The sequence below is a fragment of the Metopolophium dirhodum genome, chromosome 2 (assembly GCF_019925205.1).
Source record: "Metopolophium dirhodum isolate CAU chromosome 2, ASM1992520v1, whole genome shotgun sequence".
NCBI classification, from domain to species: Eukaryota; Metazoa; Arthropoda; class Insecta; order Hemiptera; family Aphididae; genus Metopolophium; species Metopolophium dirhodum.
The window spans coordinates 27,998,736-28,019,722 of record NC_083561.1 but is presented as its reverse complement, the minus strand read 5'-3'; the positions used below and the strand labels follow the sequence as shown (position 1 = coordinate 28,019,722).

Genomic DNA, 20,987 nt, shown 5'->3' with positions numbered 1-20,987 from the left:
AATATATCTCTCTTATAAGTAATTTAAAAAACATATTTCATAATATATACTATATTATAGCTAATACCTATTATGTTGGCTCAAGAAAAAAGAACAATTTTAATAAGCACTGTTGTTTTGACGTGTAGAATAATATTAATAATTATTTATTTTGCCCAACAATAATAAATATTGATCCAGTAACCTAAGGGAGAGGACGTCGACGATTCATCTAGATTATCTAGAATCTATAATTATAATCTGGTCGAATGGTGTATGTCGTAAAATTTCGAATGAACGTTTGAAAAACAAATAACTGTAGAGAATTTACCAACATATGTTGTGGACTTTTTCCAGGGTGATATAAGAAATATGACTTCCAGACGAATCATAGACATATGAAACGTAGTGTTATTTTTAAGTAAAAAGGGAATACCTATTTTCAAGTCATATGTATATGTAGAAATATGTGCACCTTCTTCCAAACATCAATAAGGAAAGCTAAAATTGCTGATAAAATCATTTTTTAATTATTATGAAAGCAAAAATCACAATAAGATTAATAACGAAAAATATTCATTGACTAAACGGCCGACGGTGAATGTGCCCTATTTAATCACGAAAAAAAACGAAAACCAGTTGTCGCAGAGACCATTGTGGCTCTCGGGTAGACTCACACGATATCACATATAAAATCCACTCGATGATTGTTTGTTTTTTATAATGCTATAGGTGTAGGTGTGGGGCAGATAATATTTTCTTTTACGTCTGATATTAAATCTTTTAAGGATTGCACCATCACGTTTATAATAATTGTTCTCATCCAAAATAACATGAGTATAAAAAATACAATTTTTAAAATTGGACTAATATAAGCAATAACAATATATTATTATGTACCATCGGTGCGGCGACCTATACAACGTAAGAAAGAATAGTGACCATGACAATATTATTGCATTGTTGAATTTCTTTTATATACTTACACACGTAAATGCGAGAAGTAAGACGGACGTCAATGTGTATACGTGCATTTATAAATGTATCGTACCTATATGAATTTAATGGTGTAATGATGTATTCGATTAATTATTTTTTGAGTATGGAGCGAAATTTGGTTACGAAACTATAACGACTTATTGTTAAATAATAAATAAAAATCCATAGGTAATTATAGTGCTATATTATTTATTTAAAATTGTGTGTAACAGTCACGACCACGTGATTATTCTAGTGTTTGTGAAAGGAAGCAATACATTTAAATAATTTATAAATATATAATAATTAAAATGATATTTTATAGACTCTATAGATTATTAAATATATACATATTTGATATTAATATATTAATATTAATTAGTTTTGTGAAAAACATAGGTTAGGTACTTAGGTACCTATAATATGTTAATATTATTGATACTTATAAGGCTATAACCGGCTTGGTGCCCAATATAACAGCATATTAATATGTAATACAATGTTATGATTACAATACATAAGTGAACAATTTAACACAAACATTAAGTAAACAAAAACAATCAATATATGAATCAATAATACAATGATGGTGGTAGTATAATAAATAAAAATAGGTAGTATTGTTAATAATCATTATCAAGAGAAGCTTAGATGCTCGTTAACCCATAGGCATCATACGGTGAATTTAATTATTATATATTGCACATAGGTTATGAGTGTCTTTTTAGTTAACTAATACCTATTACCACTCTGGAAAATGTCTAAATATGTCTTGTAAAGTTCTCCTCAATATGTGCTTACACCTATTATGTACACATTTCAATTATTTTTTAAACAGTAGGTAGTAGGTATATAGGTACAGTAATACGCAGTATAAATTATAATATATGAACATGCATTTCACGAAGTAGATAAAAAAGATTATCCACGATATGTATACAAAAACATACATTTTTTGATGTGCTAAATCACGTAGGTAAGTATAATAATATGGCGGCCAGAGGGTTATGGCCATTCCATCATGACTCATTTGAATATATTTGTTGTGTATACGACGTGTATCTGACGATATGGTATAAGGAAATAATGTTTTTACTTAATGGACACATAAATAAATAAAACTCGAGTTGTGTATGATCATATCACTTTTTATACGCATGTTTATGCTAAAACAACAGAAAAACGTACTAATTTTACATAAATGTGTGTGTGTGTGTTTTATTTTGTCTACAATCATTTTAGTTTTAAAATATTTAAAGTCACGTGTTTCAGTTATTTCGTAAAATAAATTCAAAATAAACATAGATGACAGATGATAGTATTTTAAACAATTAAATGTGTGATATTTTTAAATTATTTCAGTAGTTATTGAGTAAATAGGTGGAAACTGGAAATAATCATTAACATGATAAAACCGTTTTTGGATAAGCTTATTTCCATTGGATTTATAAAAATATAGTAAAATATCAAATAGTTTCTCGAATATAATATAAATTATTAAAATATCTTTTAACTTATATAAAAACTAAAATTGAATTAATTAGACACAATGAAACATAATTGAACTATGAAAGTTTTCGATTAGGAGGGGGAAATGATCCTGAAATCCCCACTAAAATACGGACGGCTCTGATTTTATTATTTTTCTAATAGGTACCATTTCTGTGTAGAATACTTGTCATTTGGTATTCGAACTCGCGAAAGAAGTTTCGTACTAAACGCTTACACAGTACTCACTCATAGTTTTACATAAATGAGGTAAGAACCAAATTATTTTCATTAAATGTTATAAAGTAGAAATAATGTATCTTATAGTGAAATATTTATTTAAATTAAACACTAGTTGCATCTGTTAAATTAATATAAGATAAAATAGGTCGGTAATCAACTAATTCAGTAATTGTTTTGGGTATGTATTTTGTTTATTTACTATTTTATTATTTTAAGTGCGTTTTTATTATATATGGAGAATTTACGAAAAAAAAATATCGGTAAATATACCAATAAAGTGGTAAAAATGGTTAATTAGAATCTAAGGTTAAATAATAAAATATCTTAGATGCGTCTTTTTTATTAGTAAATACTATTGTTATTTCTATTGTTGTATTCTTGACAAATTTAGTTCTTTCTAATAATAACAATAAAGAACTAAAAATGGATCTATTGTTTTGTATTAGTATTTATTATAAATATTTAACTGTTCATAATACAATTAATAAATAATTTAAATTAAACTATCAAAATTAACGAAGTATTTCCTTTATTTTTTATAAGTTTTTTAAAAAAAAAAAACGTTTATATTTATTTACTTTAAAGTTTTAACTATTACTTATAGACATGCAGTGTCAAGAAAATAGAAAATATGATTATAGTGTAATAATCATCGCATTGGTATTTATTATCAGTTTCCGTGAAAAATATATCTCTTTACAATTTGGGATAGGTGTTTTTGGTTGCATTGATTAGAGGGGCCACATAATATTTATTGGGTAAAAAAAAATTGGTAAAATTTACGATAAATTTCTTGACCAGTAAAAATTCACCTGGTAAATTTACAGTACACTCATCTCTAATTGTTATACATTTTTAACCTTTTAATCTAAGTTTCAAACTAACCATATTCTGGAGTGATAAATTCTGGAGTGTACCATTTTATTGTCCTTAAAATTAACTTACCATGTAACAATTGCGCTGAATAATATTTATTGTATTCAATAGCACATAACATTATTTTTATTGGAATACAATGAACACGGGACCTCAATAATATATTTATAATCTAATCTACATAAATATTTATTACAATTAAATAAATTACTATTATAATATTATTATATATATTATTATACTATATATTTATAAAAATGTGTAATGAATAAAAACTATTCAAAGTCGGTATTTAAATAAATAGCTTTTTTCAAATTTAATAAAAAAATATGTTTAATGTTTGTCAATAGTTAGTATATGAAAGTTAGTATAATTAAAACTTGTGTTCGTCTAATAATCACTCTAATTAATACTTTAGATGATAATGATGAAATAATGGTGTTTCGTAAGAGTCTCGATATAATTATAGAATATAATGCATGTGGCCGCAAGCCAGTAACAATTTTTGTTTTTCAAAAATCGATACATTGATGGTAAAAATAAGTAGTGCAAATGATATACTGATCGTAAAATATAAACAGCGTAATTTTACTGGCACTAAAATACTTATTGCTTTTAGGAGCAACTGGTCCTAAATTCAGGGTCGGATCTAGGGTGGAAAAACCTAGGGATTCATCTCCGGGCGTCATATTTTCTCAAATATTTTGGGAGTAGGTATTTTTTGAATTTAGTTTATACATCAGCTACAGATGGGTTAAGTAGCATAAACCAAATGAAGGTATGTTTTGCCATTGAAAATAAGACGAGTGTACGGCAACATTTAGTCTCATATAGATTTTGACCTTAAATGCTTCATTAAAACAACATTTTTGACATTTTCGGAAACAGAGCTGTATGTATGTTTTAATTTACTATATTCAACTGTTACATAATATATATTGTTATATTCTCTAAAATATATTATAAATATTAATAAATTAAATACTAACTAATGTGTATATTATACAAATTACCACTTATGAATATATTTTGTGTGTGTGTGAAGAATTTTTTGTTGTTTGAGTATTTTCTGTATAAAACTAAGTAGTTACCTAGGAATGGGTATGAATAGGTATGAACAAATATAACGGCGAACGAAGTAATCTCTTTTTTTTGAGGGTACCTATCTAATATTTTAATGAAATATTTAAGTTACATCTCAGTTATTTCAATAAAAATAGGGGTAATGCTATTAGTGATAAGATAGGTTAAATTGAAGTTTGAGAAAAACATTGCATTTGCTAATTTGCAATTTGCATATCCTCAAATTGTCAGTGGTTGTGGGAAAATAAAATAGGTAGGTAAAATCGAGTTTGTTTTTAATATCTTAAATTGGAATAACAAGAACCTATGTTGGATTTTATAGTACATTTTCAAACTGTTTTTGTTTTTTTTTATTATTTTTGTAAGGAAAAATGTATAGAATCTTGTATTAAATTTTTAAATTTTAGGTATGAATATTAACTGGGCGATTTTTTTATCTTTCATCAAATCCAGAATATATAAACATTTGCTGAACTTCAAGTTTAATGGTGGTTTCTGGTAGTGAATTAGAAGTAGTTATTACTTTGGTAAAAAGGTGGAAATTTCCAGCACACACTTTTAAAAATAATCGAGAAAAAAAATGTGCATTACACCTGCACTTTTTGATAAAATCAATTTTGTTTTTTTGTTGTTTTCAAAATTGTTGTGACTCGTGTTGTATGTATATTGTAGGTATATAGATATTTGAAATTTTCTACTTTTAATAATTTGATTTTTGATTTATGTTGAAAAATTGTTTTGTTTCAAAGCCCAAAATCTTGAAAATGAAATATGTACAAGGTTTCTCATAACAATTAAGGTTTGGAGAGGAGACTAAAGATATATTATTCAAATCTTCTATATTGTAGCAGAGCTACTTCCCTGGCCAATTTGGTTGGTATTAAATGATTAGCAAACAAAAATAAACCAGTTGAATGCTACGATTTTATTAGACCTGTGGCTTAACTTGGAGTACTTTATTGAGGGTTGGATGGGGGGGGGGGGGTGCAGAGGAAGTGATGCTCTTCTACATCTCAACTATTTTACCAATAATAAAACTATACATTCTATGATGTTAAATTATTGAAAAATGATCAAGTTAATAGGTACTCACTGTATCTGCATTTGTTGAATCTTATACTATTCATAAGTATACAACTAAAGTATACCAATACAGCAATACAATTATTATACATTTCGTTACACTAATGACAATACCTCGTAACTAAATCTTTATGTAATTTACATAAAACGTATCACACAAAAAAATAATGTATTATGCTTTAAAAATAAAAATGAATGTGTTGTAATTAATAATAAATTAGTGCTTATAACATGGGGGAAAACAAATCTTTGTCACATTCTCTATAATATGTCTGCGGGGCAACTGCTCTCCCCCCCCCCCTCTTCATAACACAGATAACGATTATAATTTTGGTAATTAACTAATCTAAATAAATACAGCATTGAACAATAGTCACGTAGGTATGTTATAAATATAATATATATTAGTCATAGAAATTCACACTTAAGGTCATCAGTGAATTAAAGAATGTATTGGTTTTACTGTGTTATCATAAACTATGACTATATTATAGGTATTGCGGGAACGAGAGCGATTATGTGATATACTTAAATTCTTATTAGAGACGGATCTTGTTCGGCTTCTTAAATTATATTTCACGGTTATGTTCAAAATAGTTGTGTTTCTTGAGTAATATTAATAGTTGTACATTAATTATTATAATTCTGACTTTCTATATATTGTTAATTAAATATACAACAACGTGTTATTCGCCACTATTGTATACCAATTACTGTAATATTATATGCTTATTGCCATTATAAATTAAGTGACACTCGTGTTACATCAAATAATTGAATAATATACCTAGATCACTGTCATAATATTTATCAATGTAATTAAACAAAAAGAAAGCCAAATTGCGTTTAGAAATTGATGATATCTTAAACTTGAAAATATCTTACTGATATTATCATTTAAATTACAAATGCTACCTGCTTCCTGAAAAGCCAATAATTATATTATCTATACATATTTACGTGATTACTCCTTCAATAATATGATTACTAGTAGGTATTTCTATAATTATTAGTTATTACTTATAAGTAGAAGTAGACCTATGATTGTTTTATGAAAATATAATGAAAAATGCAAATAAATATTCCACTTAAAATGCAAATCCAAATGTTAAAAATGTTTTCACAAAAAAGTAAAAACGCGAAACGCATTCAGAATACACACGACTATGTTGTCAAATACTCAAACCACAAACCTACTAATTTTGCTGCAGGTAGTGTATAGTTGTAATATGATCTAAAATATTAAATCTAATCTACTTTTGCAGTTATAACAGTTATATATTATATATAATATATGACAATTGAGACAAAATATAAATTAAATTACTATAGGTACCTTTTTTTTCTGTATTATCGAGGACTGGAGAGAGAACCGCGATTTGCATTACAGCTCCCCGGTACCATAGGTACCTAAAATATATAATACCTAGGTACAGTAAATTAAATACTTGGTTATTTTTTGGATATATAATATTCTAATTTCTATTATTTTCTTATCAATCAACATTGTTATACCTGTCGTATATAATACGCATCTTATATTTTACGCATTTGAAATAATACGCAATAATACGCATTTCATTCAAAATATGCAAAAATATAACAACCACAGCTGTTTGTTACAACATACAACGTTATTCGCAGACACATAATAATATATATTATATATAAATCTTAATCCTGCTTATTAATTATTACCATAAGAGTGATATACCTGGAGACAATATGCAGGCGATTCAAAATTATTGCATAAAAAACATAATAGTATATTATATACGATTTATATCATGTTAGGCTTTGAGAATTTATTTAATTAAAATTAAAATATTAAAAAAATACCCGGAAAACCACTCATGATCAAAACTCTTGTCAAATATATCGTATACTGCGTCGTCCGTGAAAACGCCAATGCATATGTAATTAATAACGCATATTACATAAGTAAAATAACCGTTTGATGGTTTTTCTTCTACCTATTTATAAGTTTTACATTGGTAAATTGCATTTAATATTTACAATTAAAATATTAAGTTGACATTACTACGAATATACATAATGGATATTAAATCAATATATACATAATGGATTATATTTGAAATCATAAAGTATATAAATAATATATTTTTTAATTTCAAATATTAAATGAAAAAAACCTTAGAAAATACCGTTTTTAAGATAATGAAAACGATTTTATTTTGGTATTAGATATAGTTGTTTCAATAATAATTATTCTGAATTATATGGTTAGTTAAAACGTTCAAAAATGTCTATTTTTATACCTAAATACCATACAGTATACATATTATATAGGTACCTACTATTTTTATTTTTACAGTTATTAAATCCATAGCTCACAATATGGCTCTCGATTTACATCGTAAGTACATCGAAAGAAGGCAAGACAGTGCACCGTTACAGGTGTCAGTCAAAGACATAATAAATTCTAAATATTACTTGGATCCTCTGGAGCTGTTGGGTGAGCGGAGCTTCAACGAACCTCGAGAAGTTGATGAGTCCGAAATCGGAAGCCCAATACAAGAGTTTTTCAGGGATGGAGTCGTATTTTTAACCGGCGGTACAGGTTTTATGGGCAAGGTTCTAGTGGAAAAACTACTCAGAACATGTCCACACATAAAACACATTTATTTGCTGATCCGATCTAAGAAGGGGAAAAACGTCGATGAACGATTGGAAGATATATTTGAAGACAGGGTAAATATAAATATATATTGTTATATAATTTTTTTTTCACTAACCTACTTTTTACATGTTTTGTAATTTATTTTATAAGTGAAAATAATATAATGACCGATATAGTATAAATTTAGTGACGCTCGTGGTATTACATAGCTTCGCGCGCAAGGTATTTAAGTATTTTTTTTCGGTTAAAATAATAATAATATTTTTGTACACATTTATTGGTTAGGTACTTAGGTACCAAGTGTTCATTATTACATTAGACATTATAAAACTATTTTTTTACTCTATATTGAAGTATATTAATTGTTACATATGAAAGTTACTAAAAGATAGCATTACTTAGACATTTGCTAGACATTTGCTTAGAAAATTCACAAAATAATTTATAGCATATAAAAAATATCGTGGGGTAAATAATTACCCCACCGTGTCACCAAAAGTTAAGCCGTTTTTCGTTTGATTTTTAATCTCTATATAAATTAATGATTAATTCTGTCTTTCTTGATTGGAGACAAAAAAGTTATATAAATAACAGGTACCTACTTGTATAATTGTATATTATATAAAATCTCCCAATAATTAATTTAAATTTGTAACTTTCATTATTTTCTAAAAATGAATAATTTGTAAGCGTTACTGTAATTATTCTATCAAAATTTTTATCGTTATATAGTTGTTCAAAAGATTAAAATATGAAGTTCCCAAGTATTATCATAAAGTTTCCGGAGTAGCCGGTGACTGCAGTTTGCCGGGTCTAGGATTAAGTGCAAGCAGTCGAAATACACTGATTAAAGAAGTGAACATAATATTCCATGGAGCAGCTACTGTGCGTTTTGATGAACATATTCGAGTGGCTATGGACATAAATGTTTCTGGGACAAGAGAATTGATAAATTTGGCCAAGACAATAACCAACTTAAAGGTAACATTAAAATATGGTATACATTAATACATAATATATAATAACAATTGGTATTTTATAGATTATAGGTCAAGTAGGTACCTATATGGTTCAATAATTTATACTATATAAACACTCCAAACTTGTAAAATTAAATTGATTTTAATAAATTTACATAACTGGTTGAAATCTTTGTTTTAATTTTTGTGTATTTCTATATGCGATGTGGAACTTCCATAACAACTTACAATTTACTCGTTGAAATGTATGTTAAACGTTTCATAACACTAAATATATTAGACTATTAATTATTGCAACAATGAATTATTCATTTTATTATTATTCATTTTATCAATAATTTGTCGTGTATTCTATATTTAAATATATTTCTATAAGTTAGCGTTTCCAAAACCATGGGTGGAATGCTGATAAATATTTTGCTGATTGGTCACAAAGTGTTACAAACGTAATAATTTCATAAAAATTAGTTTTAACAAGTTTTAACTTTAAATAACATACTTACCCAATAATTCATAATTGAGTTTCATACAAAATGTAATGAAAGTTGAGAACCACTTCAGTAAGAACTATTATTATTATAATCATGATTTTTTTGTGATTGGTTTTATTGCTCTTCTAAGAAATAGAATAAAAATGATTTTACATGAACGGTATTGTGTAATAAAAAATGTACCTATAGTAAATTAACGCAAATAAGTAGGTACGATTTTGTTTCCAAACAGGTTTTGTATAGCTACTTTAAATAAATGCATCTAAATTATAGGTTTATATTATATACTGTAATAACAAATATTAACAATGCACTATAATGGTTTCTTAATCGATAGGTCGTAGCACATATTTCCACTGCATTTTCAAATTGCAACCGATTGCACATCGACGAAAAATTTTACGATCCTATTGCTGACTATAAAGATGTATTGAAATTGGTTTCTTCTACCGATGATCAAACACTTCACGGTATGACTAGCAAGTAAGACTGTCATATATATTTATTTTATAGGAATAATAACCTAAAGTAATATTATAGTAACAATATCAATATAATTTTATCGTAACAACAATATTATTTTTAACTTTTAAGAATCCTTGGCGATTTACCAAACACTTATTCTTTTACGAAATCCTTGGCAGAAGATGCCATTCGAAGAGAAGCTCAAGATCTTCCAATATTAGTTTTCCGACCCACCGTGGGTACGTATTATTGAATCATAATATTTGCTTTTATAATATTACAGGTTTAAAAGTTTTTAAAATATTGTTATTTGTTTACAGTGGTTGGTACTTACCGGGAACCAGTTAGAGGCTGGATAGATAATGTATATGGTCCAACCGGAATCGTAGTTGGAGCTGGTACCGGAGTACTTCATACATATTATCTCGATTCTAATATTGTAACCGATATAATTCCCGTCGACATTGTTGTAAACGCTCTTATATGTGCTGCTAAAGAAACGGCAACTGCAAAAGTGTAAGTTTTATTAAAATGCCTATGGTTATAGTTTTTTTTTTGACGAATTGTCGTTTAATAAGATAATAACGCACCGTTTGTTTAATCTAACGGATTCTACAGTTTAAAAAACCATAAATTATTTAAGTAAATCAAGTAATTTAGGTATTTTAGATAAGTATACAAATGTGCATTATATAATATTTTGTTTTGAGTTTTCATCGTAAGTAATTATAACAGCAATAGTTAATTTATAACGTATGTGTATGGATAATAATATATTTGTATGCGGATATAATTAATTATAAGAGAGAAAGTGCATTGTGATAAAAAATGTATTTTACTATGCATTACGTAATATATACGGAAAGGTTATACTAAAAAAAAAGCTAAGAAATTCGTTCTGCTGTTTAAGTATAATAGATTTTGAGGGAACATCGTTATTGTGATGGAAGTATTAAATTAGAGTTTAACGATATATCATTGCTTACGAACAACGAAAGTTGTGTGGAGACTGTGTGTCAATCTTTATTCAAAAGTAAATTTTTTATTAACTATTAATTATATTAGATAGTAATTTATTTTTATATTAATATATACGGTAGGTTGAATTATATTTTGCAAAAAACATATAGGTACTATATAATAAATATTAAAGTATTATATATGTCTATCATATTACATCGATGTTATTAAATTATAAAACAATGTTACCGTCGTACCGTACAACATATAGGTTAGGCATTCGTGGTATAAATATCTTAAAATTAGTCTAAATATTTCGTTGTGTATAGAAAATAATAACAACCGCAATTGTGAAAGTTTGATATTCATATGAATAACCGAAATCGTTAGATAGATGAATTGGTATTATTATCTAACTATAGAACATTATTGGTAAATTGTCGGGATTTTGGCGAAATCTTAAACTTTAAATGCTTAAAAAAAGAACCGTGTGCCTATGTATCATTAATATTTTTAAATAGCTATAATAACAACTTATGAGGTTAGGTTGGGTGACCAGGCTTTGTGAAATTCCGTATGCCTGTGTGACCAACTATCTGTTATATGGTACAGACTTGGCGATAACTGATGCATGTTATATTATATACACTATAAAGGATGAATCACCAGCATGTCCACCCCCATTTTTTCTTTTAATAATGAATAAATTCTGATTTTTGGAATTTTTAAATACATACTTAAAGACTTTATTTTCAAATGTATGAGATTTTGTGTACTATACCTACTTAAAGAGTCACATTGGAGATACAAGCTTTTTTTTTTCAAATGAGAATCCCCCCCCATAATTTTTAATGTAAACTAATTAGTGGATGATTTTTTTGAAATTGTTGGTGTACCTAGTTCAAAATTTGAGTATTTTGAATAACTGAAATATTGAAGAAAAAAGGGGTTGCACATGCTTGTTTTATTCTAAATAGTGAATCACCCTATACATCATACGTTGATTACGATTGATGTCAATTTTTACCAGAAATTTTGACATGATTTAAGTTTTGTCTTATGAGTTCTTATAATATTTGAAAAAAAAACGGAAATTGAGAATTGTTGATGTATAGTAGATTTGTCCATAACAAAAAAGACATTTGTAATAATGTATAGTTTATACAATTCACACGTACATCTTAAACAGCAAGAACAATGGTGACAGTATAAATAGTATAATATGTAAAACCGGATGTGCTCGTAAGGACGTAAGACTGACATTACGTTTTCCGGAAAAGGGGGGGGCTTTGTTTTTTTAAGTTTAAATCACGATGATGAGAAAGGAAAATAGATTAAAAATGGATATAATATTCATTGAAGATGCAATTCAATGTCAAAAAGTTGATGAGGTATATGACTAATACAATAATAGGTTATATTAAATGATGCGAATGACTTGTTTTATTTCATGGCAACTTAAGATTGGGCAAACGTAATGTATGTGATGTACCTAGCTATAACTTGTAATTATGAAAATATAACTATGACATAACGCAAGTTTTCTAAAACAATACACTAAATTATCTCATACGAGTATACGACTATAATAAACCTAGTAATTTTGTAATTAAATTGCTTATTAATAGGCTACAAATTACAATGAATTATCCAGTTGTATGTTTACTATGATTTATGAGCAACACGTAAAGAAGTTTAAATTTTTAATGCGTAAACATTTGAGTATGCTAATAGTCACTATTATTTTATTAATAACTAGCTGATCCCGATGGCACTTCGTTGCCCGTTAAATGTACCAATTCTATATGACTCAAACTTTATTCAATTCGTTATTTAATATTCGGAGTATGGTGTATAGTGTTCAAAATTTATCTTAACTTTTCTGTTGCCCGGAATAAAAATTCTGATTCGCAGCAGTATATTATCAGGTAGGCAATCTACCTGCGGTAGATCACGGACCCCGTGCTGTTTGTACGTAAGTGTATGATTTAACTCTAAAATATCAAAATTGTGCCAAGTTTGTCATTTTTACTTAATTCCACCTACGGAGGATTGATATAATCAATTAATACAAAAGCCTCACGCAACCGTACTAAAATCCGATGAATAAAATAAACAAATTTAACACTTTAAATTAGCGTATCTTCTTCCCAGACGTCTAATCTACACACAGACATTCATTTTTATCTATACTAATATATAAAATGATAGCGTTTGTTTGTATGTTCGGGATAAACTCCGAAACTACTGAACCTAAAATTCTTTCACCAATACAAAGCCACATTCTTTGTGAGTGTCATAGGCTAATTTAAAAAGGGAAGTGATCACGCCCGGTAGGTGTTCAAACAGGAATTTCGAGATTTACGATAGAAATTTTTGTTTTTTAATGGTTGCTATGGGTTATATATGTTACGGGCAAAGTATACAATTTGGTCATTTTATACAATGGCCAGGCATTTTATATAATGTCCGGGCGTTATGTAAAATGACCTTCATATATTGGGCAATATGGATAATACTATGTAATTGTAAATTATAAAGCATTTTATTCATTATATTTTAACTTTATAAACATGATAAATATTAACTAGGAGGTACCTATACTAATATTATATTTTATTACTATTTAATTATATTTCATTAATTATTAGTAGTTATTATTTATTACCATTGAGTAATGATAATATTTATACTCAATGTTATCAGTTTATTACTTATTATCGCATGTACTACTCCCGTGGCATTTTGATGTGCATAGTCACTCCGCAGCTTTGCACTTGCACTTCCGTGTTTTACATTTTTGTACACACGTACATCGGTCGTAGCCCTGACCACCCAAATTAGAAAATTTCCGTGCTGTCTCTCGTAGTGAAATCTTGGTTTGTGGCACATCATCGACTTTCAGAAATCTTTCCTTGCAAATTACAAATTGGTTTCTACTATACAAAGTTGAAAGGCGACTTTCCTTAGTCCCGATTTTAGCCGAGATAAATTACCGATCTTAAACCGATTTTAATTTTAACCCCTCACTCCATTTTTTAGTACGGTTATCTGTCAACCAAGTAGCAAGCATATTTTCAATGTCCTGGTCAGCTCGTTCAAATGAACTCTGGCTCTGTGAGTGACGAGGTTTACCATGAACTATTTTAAGTTGCAGAACATCGCACATATTTCAGTTACAACTTTATTTGCAAATTCTCGACCATTATCCGACTGTAAAATTGATAGTGCTCCGAATGTTGTGAAAATATCTAATAATACATACGCTACGTCTTCAGCACGTTTGTGTTTTAACGGTCGAAGTAGTACGTATTTTGTGAGGTGGTCCTGGTAAACCAATATAAACTTATACTCACCATCCGATTGTGCTTGCATATCTATTAGGTCAATCTGACAGCGAGAATTCATCTCAGAAGATATAATTGGTTTTACCACCAACCCTTTCTTTGCTGTGCATCCTTTTTTTTGACATGATTCGCAACTATTTAAGTATAGCATAATCATATCTCTAGTGATATTTTTGTACTTTGTATTTACCTCGTGTTCCATTCTGTTTCGGCCACCGTGTCCAATTGATAAATGAACATCGTGTATAATATCAAATAACTCTTCATCGTGTACATAATATTTAATTTCATTATTTTCAAATACAGGTGCAATTAACTTGTTAACATTAGCAACGTTTAACACGTCGTTTTTTTTTAAAAGTTTATAATCATTCGGTTCCTTTATTTTTGAATTATTCTTTAGTTGAATTATATGCGAAATTAGTTGATCATATTTAAGCTTTTTCAAAAATGAAGTATTTGAACCTTTTTTTTCTAACAAATCATTTAAATCTACATTAAACTTTTCCATATATTTATTCAAAATGTACACTTATTTTTATATACATAGATATTAATAATTATACAAATATTTGTTAATACTATATAATTAATAATATCAATAAGTTGCAACATAATCTTATTATTCTTTCCTTTATTTATATTATTTAGAAATCGTATGGTCGAAGGTATTATTCCATTAGTTTGGAAAATCTACTCCATCACTCCTGTTCTTAAGGCCTCTGCCCCCATATTGTTAAACTAGGTATTTGAATGTACCTACATTGTCTACAATTATGTTGGGTCTATATGATTATATGTAATCAAATTCTCATCCCACAACACGAGGCACTGTTATCTCTTTCTCCAGATCCAGATACCCTATATACACTACCCAATTACCCTTACGCGCTTAATGACCTTCATTTATAGCGGATTTATACTATTAAAGATCTTGGAATTTACTACTCATGCACTCTCTCCTTTAGCTACATATCACATTGATATTATTACTGGTAGAGTTCTAAAAGTTTTAGGTTTTACTAAACGAAACACCAAACTTATCACTTCGGGTAACGAGTTTTGTACAAATCAATTGTTTTTCTAAGTGTGTGTAAACATTTAACAATTTATGATGTTAATAAAAAAAAAATTTTAGATGTCACGAACATGTTTTCGAGAAACAATATTATAGGCATATAGATCTATATAGTAAACCAAGTTCTGTTGTTTGTGCATTTCTGTATCCGTATGTGAATCTGTGATGGCTTATCATTGCTTTCTTACCTATTTTTAATAATAGTATACCCATATTTTATAGGAATGCTAATTGATAAGCAAAGATTCAATGTAATATCCGGTTTATGTATTTATCTTACCAGGCTTAAAAAAATACATTATAATACCTATCAATATTATTATTGATAAATTAAATATATTGTACGCAAAAATATTTTCTATTCGTCTTACGTTAATGATCATTAATTAATAATTATACCATCAACGAAAAACGTTATTAGCTTATACTTTTATGAGGTGGTTACAGCTAGTTCTAAGATAATTCCATAGACACAAATTTAAAAAAAAAACCTTAAATGTTCACAGGGCACATGATGAGATACCAATATATACATGTTCAAGTTCAATACAAAAACCAATTAAATGGAAAGAGTTTATCGAGTTAAATGAACGTTATGGTATGCAGTGGCCTACAATTCGGGCGATTTGGTATTCTTCGTTTTGGGTTACTAAAAATCCATATTTATACGCAATGTTAAATTTTTTTTGTCACGTTGTGCCTGGGTATACACTGGATACATTGGCTCGTTTTTCTGGACAAAAACCAATGTTGGTAATAGTTTAATTAAATAATAAATACAAGGTGATGTATTTAAGTGCCTAAACTCAATATTTTGAAAAGTCTTAGGGTCGCATTCATAGTAAATGCTTAAAAATAAGTACCTATTGCTTAAGCTAATTTTAATAATTTAAAAAAATACGAAAATTGCGATTATAACTAAAAGCAATGCTTAAGGTAGGTCTCGACCAATTTAAGTAATAATTTCTCAATCGTTTCTTAAGCCGAAGTCTTGGTTATGAGTCTCATTTGAGTCATGAGTATAGCTTAAGCAATACTTATATTCTTAAGCATCGACTATGAATACGGCCCTAAATTTCTTTTAAATATAATTTTTACTTAATTGTATGTCATGGCACAATAACATTTTTGAAAATAAATGATATTGTTACAATTTTTTATTACAATAGTTTTTCTGTTTTTTGAAAACAAACACACATTTTTAGTTTCATGTTCGAAAGCAATATGTTTTTCGGAATACTTTGATACATAAATATCAAATTTTGTAAGAGTATAGTTAGTTATGACCGAACCTTTAGATGAGCCATGAGCGGAGTTGTGCACTTCCATGGAACAACTTGACTAGATACTACCTACTTATTAGTAATTTTATGTTTATGTATCAAAATACCCTGAAAAATATTTTGCCTAGGAATATGAAATAAAAAATGTGTATGTATTGTCATCAGTGCCGTGCTAACTTTCATTGGCGCCTTAGCACAGCTCTAGTTGTCATTAAAAAAGGTGAAAAAATAAAAACTGTAAATTGAAACTTTTTGAAATAATGAGTGTAGAAACTTAAATGGATATTAATATATTATGACAAAAGAATATATTATAGTAGTACTATTAATTCTGATTTTTGAATTACTATTTTATGGTTACCAGTTAGTGGTAATTAGTTAAAATGACATATATAGTTTTATATGAAAAAAAAACTCAACGACAGTACTGTGTTTTATATTTTTAAATAGATTGATGAATATTTATAAGAAGATTGATAAAGTACGCGATATACTGGCATATTTCTCGGACAAAGAATGGACGTTCCCTAATGATCGATTACTAGCGTTATGGGATACTCTCGACGGCCAAGATAAAGAATTATTCAATTTCGACATACATCAACTGTCATGGGATTATTTTTGTCAGGCAAACTGTCTTGGTTTAAGAGTTTATCTCGTAAAAGATGATATACACACATTGCCTGCGGCCAGGAAAAAATGGGAAAAGTAAGTTATACATGTATGAAACAAGTACAATAGTACAATAATTATTATTTATTAGAAAATAGAAGATTCATCAATCTTAATTAACGGTTAGCTATAGACTAAATTATATATTATACCTAAATTTTAATGATGTAATTACAAATCAAATGTTCAATCAGGCACGAATATATTATTATAGGTATTATATAATGTATTATATGAAATTACTAATCCTTTTTTTCTTACATTTAAATACCACTTTATTGTTATTTTGGGTTGTATTTTATATCTAATGTATAAACTAAATTTATAAATTAAGCTTTAAGAAAAATATCTTTAATTTCCTACTATTATTTATTTTTAAAACTAGTACCTATTAGGTATTTAAATGTTTTACAGATAGTTTAATTATATTAGACTGATTTTATCTGTCAAAAATTGAATAGTTTTAATGACGTATTATCTATTATTGTACTATGTTTAATTTATTGTATTCTTATTTTCAGATTATACATAGCACATAATATTCTGTTAATATTTGTGTACGGAATTGTGTTGTGTTGTCTCTGGTTGATTGTGTGTGTACCACTAAAATTGACTGGGCTCATGTAAAACAATTCGTGGAAACTTAAACATACACACAGGATGTATTTTTACCAATTAATTAAATATAGGTTACATAAACCTATGTGATAAGTGATAATTGTTGAATTCAAGTCAGAGTACCTATAGGTAGTATTATAATATTTACTGTCCAAATCGAATCATACCTATTGACAAATAGTTTAAACTTCGTGTATATAATATTATGATAGTATACGCCGTTTATGATTACTAATGAAAGTCATCAAAAAAAAAAAAATGTATAATAAAAACAATAATGAAAATTAACCAAACCGTTTTAAAAGAAATTTTAAACATTTAAAATAGTATAATTCAAGTAGGTAACCTTATTGATGTTAATAGACATTTTTTGATAAAAAAACTATTAGGTACCTACCTAAAATAAAAGTTCCCTGTTCCAAAATGTTTATTTTTGTAATAAATGTTAAATATATTAGCTTATACCAATTTATTATTATCCAATAATACTGTTAACTATACTTTAAATGACTACCTACACGTCTTATTCGTATTATTTCGTCGTATATATATATTTTTAAAAACATTTTCTGTACCTATCTATAAAAACTATAAAATAAATATATATTATAGAGTATAGACGATTACACTTTGTTGATGCCTAAGTAAACGGTAATCGTTTTATTTTTATTTACTTATATTATATCCATACAACCCTGAGCCTTTGAATAAAATTTTTTCGAGTGTTCGAAAGTACTGAAGTACCTAGGGAGTTTAAATTTAAGATCTAAGATTTAATTATTATTGCATAATCATTTTTATGATATCTGTGAAATACAAACTTGTATTTCCTAATTTCTAGCTTTTAAGATTTGCTTAGAAGTAGGATATTATTGTTAGATATAATATTAATTGATTTACGTTTTAATTTGTTTACCATTGGTTGCATTTCATATTATATAATATATAGGTACCTAATTTACTTGAAACGTTTTAAATGAATATGATTTTATAGATTTAATTGTATTGTAATAATTTAACATACCTACCAAACAATTGTTTGTTCTTATATAATTAGTTATTTTTTTTACTTAAGTAATATAAAATTGTTGTGGATATTTTAAAGAAATATTTGTTTATAGTGTATGTAGTATGTGTTATTGTGCCATGTATGGGATCGTCTCGGCGTATCATAAGTTCGAAAGAGTTCGAAAAGTATACAGCTTGTATTAATAATTGTAAAATAGGATAACGTTGAGTTGAGTTAACTCTTCTGCGAATAAAATTATAAGCAAAGCAACAAAACCATGTAAAAAAACATTGGAAAAGGAACAAGTTTTACGGAAGCAGATAAACAAATATTATACAAATGAACAAATTTGCAGATTTTTCTTTTTGAAATCAGTAGCATTTACATTTTTACCAGCTACCATTTAAATGTTATCATTATTATATTATTACACATAATTATTATTTCCTAATAATTATTTATATTATTATTTTAATAATTTTTAAATTAATTTACTTTTTTATTTGTATTCCTATTACGATTTTAAAAAAAAAACAGTGTAAAAAATTATACAGGTTTTTGAGAGACTACTCAGCCAACCTCCACGTAGTGATTCCTGAATAATGCTAATAGGCTGAGGGACTCAACTCGAACAACCTAGCAAATATTTGACGGAATCAACTCCGATAACGCAAAAGTATGATTGGGACTCAATTCAATGTCGCTGAAAAAAATATATGATTAATATTAACAAGTTTAAATTGTGAATTGTACCTTCGAAAAATCCCATTGAATTTTTCATAATTAAATTATATTCACTATTTAGATTTCTGACACTTAAAAAAATATCACCTTTGTAAATGTACCTATATACCTATTAATTATTATAAGAATGTTAACTGATAATAATAACATCAATTGACAAGTGACGCATAGATCGTGAAGTTATGACGTGTGAGTTTATGTATTTATGTAATATAATTTTTGGTGTAATGTAGTTATATAATAGTATTTTTATTTTTATCTTGAGTAATATTTTAAATGTCGAAAAAATTAATTTTAAATAATAAATATAATGTTCAAGAAAAAAATAATATACATACTATGTATAATGTGATTTATTATATATTTGCGAATAGTTCAATATAATAAATATACATATAGTATTACTTTATTCAATTTAGGTCATAGATAGACCTATTGGTTATAAAAAAAATTAAGGTATAACAAAAACTCACATATTGTCAAAATACATTTTTGGAATGATCTTTCCACAGATGAGTAACTACATACACCATTAATCAATACGCCAGACGTAAAAAATACATTTTTATAGAGAAATAGAAAATATTTACACACGCACACACACAAAGTCACAAAATATTAATAATTGGCAATTATTCAAGGACGTCCTCAAAAATTTGTCAAAGTAGGGGCAATATAAATGTTTGATTGTATATTATTAGTGCCTACGTGAGTACGTTAATACTACCTACACGCAGTTCAGTCTACATTTTTTCCAAATTAATTGTATACAATATTTTGAATAACATAATATTTAAAATTAATTGCCATTACATTTTAGGCTATTAAAATTAATCTAAAATAACATAAAATACTAAAAAAAATTATCATTTACTATATTTATGAATATTTTTCTCTCAATAATAGTAGTAAAGTGTTTAATATTATATAATAATAATATTAGAGTAAACAATGCAAGATAACTGTCAT

General features: G+C 27.2%; 1 protein-coding gene across 2 annotated transcripts; it reads left to right on the top strand.

The window, feature by feature from the left end:
- The first annotated feature begins 2,631 nt into the window (after nt 1-2,631).
- Nucleotides 2,632-19,718, top strand: LOC132939376 (fatty acyl-CoA reductase wat-like). Of its 2 annotated transcripts, none has more exons than XM_061006506.1 (9): nt 2,632-2,715; nt 8,066-8,442; nt 9,104-9,352; nt 10,180-10,325; nt 10,437-10,546; nt 10,628-10,823; nt 16,199-16,441; nt 17,426-17,683; nt 18,169-19,718. In XM_061006506.1, exons 2-9 carry the CDS (start codon nt 8,089-8,091, stop codon nt 18,272-18,274), a joined length of 1,662 nt encoding a protein of 553 aa, XP_060862489.1. In that variant the 5' UTR covers nt 2,632-2,715; nt 8,066-8,088; the 3' UTR covers nt 18,275-19,718. The 2 variants fall into 2 exon arrangements, with proteins under 2 accessions (XP_060862489.1, XP_060862488.1); XM_061006505.1 differs by lacking the exon at nt 2,632-2,715 and adding an exon at nt 2,722-2,866.
- Nucleotides 19,719-20,987: the final 1,269 nt, after the last annotated feature.